The following is a 7,486-nucleotide window of genomic DNA, read 5'->3' as shown; positions in this document are numbered from 1 at the left end:
ATCAAAGCTATTGGCCTATAATTTCCTTTCTTTCTTTCTTCCTTCCTTTCTTCCTTTCTTTCTTTCTTTCTTTCTTTCTTTTTCTTTCTTTCTTTCTTTTTCTTTCTTTCTTTCTTTCTTTCTTTCTTTCTTTCTTTCTTTCTTTCTTTCTTTCTTTCTTTCTTTCTTTCTCTTTTTTCTTTCTTTCTTTCTTCTTTTCTTTCTCCTTCCTTCCTCTTTCTTTCCCTTTCTTTCTTTCTTCTTTCTCTTTCCCTCTTTCTTTCTTTCTGTCTTTCTTTCTTTCTTTCTTTCTTTCTTTCTTTCTTTCTTTCTTTCTTTCTTTCTTTCTTTCTCTTTCTCTCTCTCTCTCTTCTCTCTCTCTCTCTTTCTTGTAGTTTCTTTATCTGGTTTTGGTATCAGGGTGATGGTGGCCTCATATAATGACTTTGGGAGTGTTCCCTCCTTTTCAGTATAACTGGACTTTATTATGTTGAGGTACATTCCCTCTACACCCAGTTTGATGAGAGGTTTTTTTTTTTTATCATGAATAGATGTTATATTTTGTCAAATGATTTTTCTGCATTTATTGAGATGATCATGTGATTTTTATCTGTTCTTTTATTAATCTAGAATATTACATTGATTGATTTGTGTATGTTAAACCATACTTGTGACCCTGTAATAAATTCAACTTGATAATGGTGTATGATCCTTTTCACATATTGTTGGACTCGGTTTGTTAATATTTGTTGATAAGTTTTGCATCTATGTTCATCAAAGTTATTGGCCTGTAATTTTATTTTTTATAGTGTCTTTTTCTAATTTTGGTATCAGGGTCATAGTGGCCTCATAGAATAAGTTTGGGAGTGTTCTCCCTGCTTCAATTATTTGTAATAATTTAAGAAAGATAATTATTTCTTCTTTATATGTTTGATAGAATTCCGCCATGAAGCCATCTGGTCATGGACTTTTGTTTGATGGGAGTTCATTACAAATTCAATTTCACTGCTAATGATCAGTTTGTTCAAATTGTCTATTTCTTTTTGATTCAGTCTTGGCAGATTGTACATTTCTTGAAATTTCCCATTTCTTCTAGGTTGTCCAATTTGTTGGCATATAACTTCATAGTATTCTCTTATGATTTTTATCTCTGTAGGAGTGATTGTAACAGCAAGTCACCTATACATGAATGAGTTCCTTTCTGAGAGCACGTTAGCAAGTCTAATTTTTTGTAAGTCTAACAAAGTTAACCTAGGTACCTAACTAACACAATTGGCTACATGGTACTGTACTTTAATAGGTTTATAATACTTTTCACACAAATAATACATAAAAAATAAACAAACAAAAATAAAGGAAACATTTTAAATCTTATAGTACAGTAACTTGATAAGTACAGTACAGTACCAGCTACATCACCTCTGCTTTTATGCTTGCTTCCAGACATCCTGATCTTGAAATAAAGATACTGTACTACTGTATTCTATACAGTACTGTACAGTAAATTACACAAAAGCACAACCACTTGTAGATCATGCACACACCTGACAATATATGCCAGACACATGAACTAACTTACATGATTGGACATGTGAATGCATGTTCACATCTTTGAAAGTTTGCAAGTTGGAAGTGTGTATATAGGGGACTTACTGTATTTCTCCTCTTTCATTTCTTATTTTGTTTAGTTGGTTCCTCTCTCTTTTCTTCTTGGTGAACCTGGCTAAATGTTTATCAATTTTGTTTATCTTTAAAAAAAAACCCAGCTCTTGGTTTCATTGATCTTGTCTATTGTTTTTTTGATCTATTTCTTCGTTTATTTCCTCTGTGATCTTTATTATTTCCTTCCTTCTGCTGACTTTAGGCTTTGTTTGTTCTTCTTTTTCTAATTCTTTTAGGTGGTACATTAGGTTTTTATTTGAGATTTTTCTTGTTTCCTAAAGAAGGCCTGTATCACTATGAAGTTCCCACTTAGAACTGCTTTTGGTGCATCCCATAGATTTTGGAAAGTTGTGTTTCCATTTTCATTTGTCTAAAGGTATTTTCTGATTCCCTCTTTGATTTTAGCATCGACTCATTTTTTTGAGGTATAGTTGTACAACATTATATGTTTCAGGTATACAATATAGTGATTCACAATTTTTAAAGGTTATACTCAATTTATAATTATTATGAAATATTGGCTATATTCCCTGTGCTGTACAATGTATGCTTGTAGTTTATTTGTTTTATAAATAGTAATTGGTACCTCTTAATCCCCACCCCCTATCTTGCCCTTACCTTCTTCCCTCTCCCAACTGGTAACCACAAGTTTGTTCTCTGTAACTGTGTGTCTGTCTTTTTGGTTATATTTATTCATTTGTTTTATTTTTTAGACTTCACATATGAGTGATATCACCTAGTATTTGCCTTTTCTGTCTGGTTTATTCCAGTAAGTGTAATACTCTCCAAGTTCATCCACGTTTTTGAAAATAAGAATACATTCTATGTACCACCAAAATATTATCAAGGTTATAAATCATGATATAATTTTCCAGGGTATTTAGGAGCTACTATATTAAATACATTTTTTAAAAGTTTTAGAAGTTATTATAAACAGAGTAATTTTTCTTATGGGTAAAAGAAGAAAGTTTAAAAATCTATCTAGATGGTCATCTGGGAAAGAATAGCTATTTCAAACTGATTCTGAAATGATGCACTTATGCTTTACCATTATAAAGCAGAAGTTTATATTGAATTATCAGAAGTGTCTTAAAAACCTGCTATTTTATTTTATTTTATTTTTGTTTTTAAGTCACTTTATTTGTACCAAACTGTTTTTAAGTCACCTTATTTGAAGTTTTGTGGGCTAAAAAAGTGTCTCACGTATTTTTTATTTTTATCCTGCCAAAACATAAAGCCTACAACTTACTAGGAAAATAAAAGTCAAATGGAAAAGTTTACTTTTCAGCTTGCTTCACTTTTTCTAGTGTAATCCAGTACTTTAGGAATAAAGTAGAACAGTGCATTTCTATCTCTTCTGCTCCCTGTACAATTAACCCAAAGTCAGGATATATAGAAAGCAGATTTTTAAAAATTATATGGCAAATATTTTTGCCCATTGCAAAAAGAACAGCAAAAGGACAGAGAACACACAATTAATCATGTGACAATAGGTCTTTTTAAACTAGTGAAATAATTCTTTAACTACAAAAACAGTCCTGTTCAAAGAAACAGTGCGAGTTCTAGCTAAGTAATGATGCAGCTGCCCACAGTATCACCTACCATGCCCAATTCTTCCTCTTTGCCTTTCCTTTTCCAGGTTTAAGTCCAGTTTCTCTGAATCCCTAACCTTTCCATTCTACCAAATCTAAACCTAGATTCAACCCAACTACAGACATTAAAATCTCAACGTTTTCAAGGTTCACCCTGTTAACAGTCTAGATAGTCTTCAGATATGAACAAGTTTTTTTTTAATAAAATAAGTTAATTAGATGAGTTAACAGACACAAAAATCTTTCCCTCAGTGTGGGTTAATAATTATTTGCATGCTGGCTTAGCAAGACTGGCAAAATGGAGTAGTGGTTCTCTAGGAGTTATCTGTTCACTTCCTAAGAAAATCCAGAAAAGAGCATCTTTTTAATGAGGTGTTAATAAATCTAAATACAAACTGGTGTGGTATTTATAATTTTAAGTTACCTGAAGCACGCCTGCCCTGGTTCAGTGGCTCCCTTTGGAAGAGATCACGGTTGTATGCATAGTATCTACCGTCTTCGTGTGTTTGATCTCCAAGTGGGCGCCTCCTCTGACCATCAAAATAATTATCTTAATAATAATATCGGGAACCAAAGTCTCCATTTTCAACAGCAAAATTAAATTCTGTTAAAAATGACTGAGAAGAGCCATATTCCCTAAGGACATCTGCTGGACTCCTGGCAAGGTAAGATGGTGCAGATTATCTGTTGCTTTCTCTTCTCATTATTTCATGAGGTGTTCTCTGAATTGGAGTTCTAAGGAAACTATGGTTTCTTGAAACTATTCCATCTCCAGAAGCTGCAAAGGCATTTGAGCTTGAATCTGGAAGACAGATATCAGTTCGTCTTGGAATTGTTGGACCGTGCCGGATAAATGAAGGCATAAGATTCCGCAGCAGGGGCGACGTCTCCTTCTTCACGTACTTTCCCTGCACCTCGGCCGGCCTGGACACTTCGTTTTTGGTTTTCTTGCGGGACAGCATCCTCGTCCACGAGGCCCCAGGCCACCCCGGGCGGCCGCCCTAGGGCTCCGCGCCGGCCGCCGGGCCTCCCCACCGCCGCCGCCCTCCCTCGCTCCCGAGCCGCCGCCGCCGCCGCGGCCTCTCCGCAGCCCGGGGTCGCCCGCAGGGACTGCCGCATGTTTGGGGCGCTAAGCGCGCCGGCCGCCGCTCCGCCGCCTGTCGGTGCCTGCCCGGAAGTCGGCAGGCTCGGCGACGCTGCCCGAGGACTCGGAGAGGCGAGGCCGCGGCCGCCCCGCCAGGGCCATGGCAGGCCCCAAAACCTGCTATTTTAATCAATGATCTCTTCTTTGTATATAATAATCACAGGATTTCTGTTGTTTTATTTCAAAGTTTTCAATCAACTTTTAAAATATGTCTTTTAATTTTCAAGACACCTCATGAAATAATTGAGAACCTGGAGCACTGAGAAATTACTTCTTGACAATTCAGGATGAAAACCTGGGGTTTTCCCTCCAGGACAATGAGGCATTTTCCCTTTTCAGCGCTCAATGGGGGAAGAATATGGCACGTATGAGATTTGTAATGCTACCATTTCACCTGAGTCAGCAATGTATTCTCTTGTCTCTTTTCTGATTTTAGGAGCATCAAACCAATAATTAGGGAAGAAAATATCACAGCTATCACGTATTTTATCCTCAGGATTCTCAGATTTTCCCCAAATCATAGCGGTGCTCTTTGTTGTATTCCTGGTGATGTACATTATGACTCTGACTTGGATTCTGTCCCTCATCATCTTAATAAGAATGGATTCCCATCTCCACACACCCATGTACTTCTTCCTCAGTAACCTGTCCTTCATAGGTATCTACTATGTGACCTCCACAGTCCCCAAGATGCTCTATGACTTCTTCCAGGAGCACAAAATTATTACCTATGTGGGTTGTGTTGTTCAGTGTTTTGCATTTTCAACCATGGGACTGAGTGAATCTTGTCTCATGACAGCCATGGCTTATGACCGATATGCTGCCATTTGTAATCCACTTCTCTATTCACCAATCATGTCACCCACTCTCTGTGGTCAGATGGTACTGGGGTCCTATATGGCTGGACTCTATGCTTCTATTTCCCAATTGTGTGCCATTTTTCAGCTCCACTTCTGTGGACCTAATGTCACCCATCACTTCTGTGACATGCCCCAGCTGTTAGTTCTTTCCTGCACTGACAATTTCTTTTTACAACTCTTAACAATAATCTTTGGAATAGTAAATGCCCTACTTATCATGATATCCTATGTCTACATTGTCATCTCCATCATGAAGATCACTTCAGCAAAAGGCAGGTCCAAGGCTTTCAACAACTGTGCTTCTCACTTGACAGCAGTCACTCTCTCTTACACCTCAAGTATCTTTGTCTATTTGAGTTCTAGCACTGGTGGTTCCTCCAGCATTGATAGATTTGCATGTCGTCTACACTGTGGTGATTCCCATGTTGAATCCCCTGATATACAGTCTGAGGAACAAAGAAATCGAAGATGCTTTGAAAAGGTTGCAAAAGAAGAGTAGGTATTGCTGAGGTCATAGATTCTGAGATTTCTGATGGATCTCTCTGGTCAGAACCGCTGTACATAATAATATTCACACGAATAAAACATAACAAAATTCATACTGCCTTTGGACAAAGAAGGCCAAATTTGACACATAATATCACCAAATGGACCAACAGCTGAAGCACGCTACACAAACACAGTATTTTTATGTCATAGAGGTTCATTACTTTCTCCCTACATGAAGAGTGGTCTCATCATTTATTAATATATCTGCAGGTATTTGTGAAACATCAAAGTTTAGAATGTTGTTGCTTCTTTTTTTCCAAGATGGAGCCCTATTCAATCTCAGGCTTCTGACCCTAAAGGAGAGGTACCTGACAGAGGCCCCAGGAGTATATAAACCTTGTCTCCCAAATATTCTGAGGCAGCATAATCTAGACACGTTGTTGACCAATGTTGTTCTGTGTTTCTGATGAAAAAGAGAATGAACACAGAGAGGGAATGTATTTTCTCTGATGAAAATAAGATATACAATTGGCCTGATTGTGCCTCCCGGGAAGACCAGTCTGAGATAGCTTATTTTTGTGTAAGTCATTTTCAGAGCTAATTATCTAATAAGTTTGTGGTTATATCCCAGTTTCCACCACTGTAATCTTTTTTTAAGCTACTATAAAGGTTTTATTAGAGTTATTTACATTTAATGGCTATATTTACAAAGGAAAATTGGATACAGTTTAGAATTTTGTAAAAACAATTCTTAAATACAAATCTGTTAAAGGAAAAAAAAAGATGGTAAGCATAAAAAAAGTTCTTTTATGCCCAAAGTTTCATTTGAGGCAATTTCCACCACTGTAATCTATGGAAGGAAGAGGTGAGTTGAATCTTCAAGAGGAATGGAATGAAGCACGTGTTCCCTTCAGTGCCATTTGCTTAGGTGTTTGATGATATAACTTCTTGCATCTAGTGTACAATGGGAATTTCTTTTTTTTATTTAAGAACTTTTACTGAGATATAATTGACATACAATAAACTGCATGTATTTAAAGTGTACAATTTACAATAGGGATTTTTGATGGGGATGATATTCAAAATTTGTCACAGTCAATAACAATTTCTGATATTGTTGAACTCTAATTTCTCTCTCTCTCTCTTTCATTAAATTTGGAAAATTCGCCCTTGGTGGACATAGAAAACGAGATCATACTACCAAATAATTTCTGGTATTTCAAGCATCTGAACATGTTTGGTGTGATAATAATTGTGTGAGAATTCATGGCAATAATAAAGTTACTAAATATTCAATATTGTAGACCAAAAGCAAATATGGAAAACTGGTATAAATTCTTTCCTATTGTCTGTGTTCAATATTTTATGTCTTAGAAATTTTTGGTTGTATGGGGTGATTAATGGTTGGAGTAGAATGGTTAGAGTTACTTTAATACTATTTTCCAGGAAACCTCAAGGTACAAGAGAAGAAATAGATTGAAGATAGGCAGGATCTTAACTCTGGCCAATTTTTGTCTTCAGAAGGAGAGCATAAACTTGTGGTCCTTATGTTGCATTTAAAAATAGAAACAAGATTTGTACTGACTGTTGATTTGCCAGATTTCCAAGACTTCAACAAACTGATGTAAAATACACATTATTTTTTTAAATACACATTATTAACTTGCATATTATCCTTGGAGATTCATTGGATTCTTAATGTTGTTTTGGGGTGGCAATTCTGATGCTCACATGAATTATTCTGTTTATTTAATGACTGT

General features: G+C 36.3%; 1 protein-coding gene and 1 pseudogene across 1 annotated transcript; one reads left to right on the top strand and one right to left on the bottom strand.

Annotated features, from left to right (window-relative positions):
• Positions 1 to 3,615: 3,615 nt before the first annotated feature.
• On the bottom strand, positions 3,616 to 4,284 carry LOC130849217 (protein salvador homolog 1-like; annotated as a pseudogene).
• A 642-nt stretch (positions 4,285 to 4,926) lies between these two features.
• On the top strand, positions 4,927 to 5,736 carry LOC130850127 (olfactory receptor 5AN1-like). Its single transcript, XM_057729472.1, has one exon. It carries the CDS (start codon positions 4,927 to 4,929, stop codon positions 5,734 to 5,736), a length of 810 nt encoding a protein of 269 aa, XP_057585455.1.
• The last annotated feature ends 1,750 nt before the right edge of the window (positions 5,737 to 7,486 follow it).

Source organism: Hippopotamus amphibius, chromosome 3 (genome assembly GCF_030028045.1).
Source record: "Hippopotamus amphibius kiboko isolate mHipAmp2 chromosome 3, mHipAmp2.hap2, whole genome shotgun sequence".
NCBI classification, from domain to species: Eukaryota; Metazoa; Chordata; class Mammalia; order Artiodactyla; family Hippopotamidae; genus Hippopotamus; species Hippopotamus amphibius.
The sequence above is the reverse complement of the archived record's forward strand: the minus strand, read 5'-3'. Positions and strand labels throughout refer to the sequence as shown.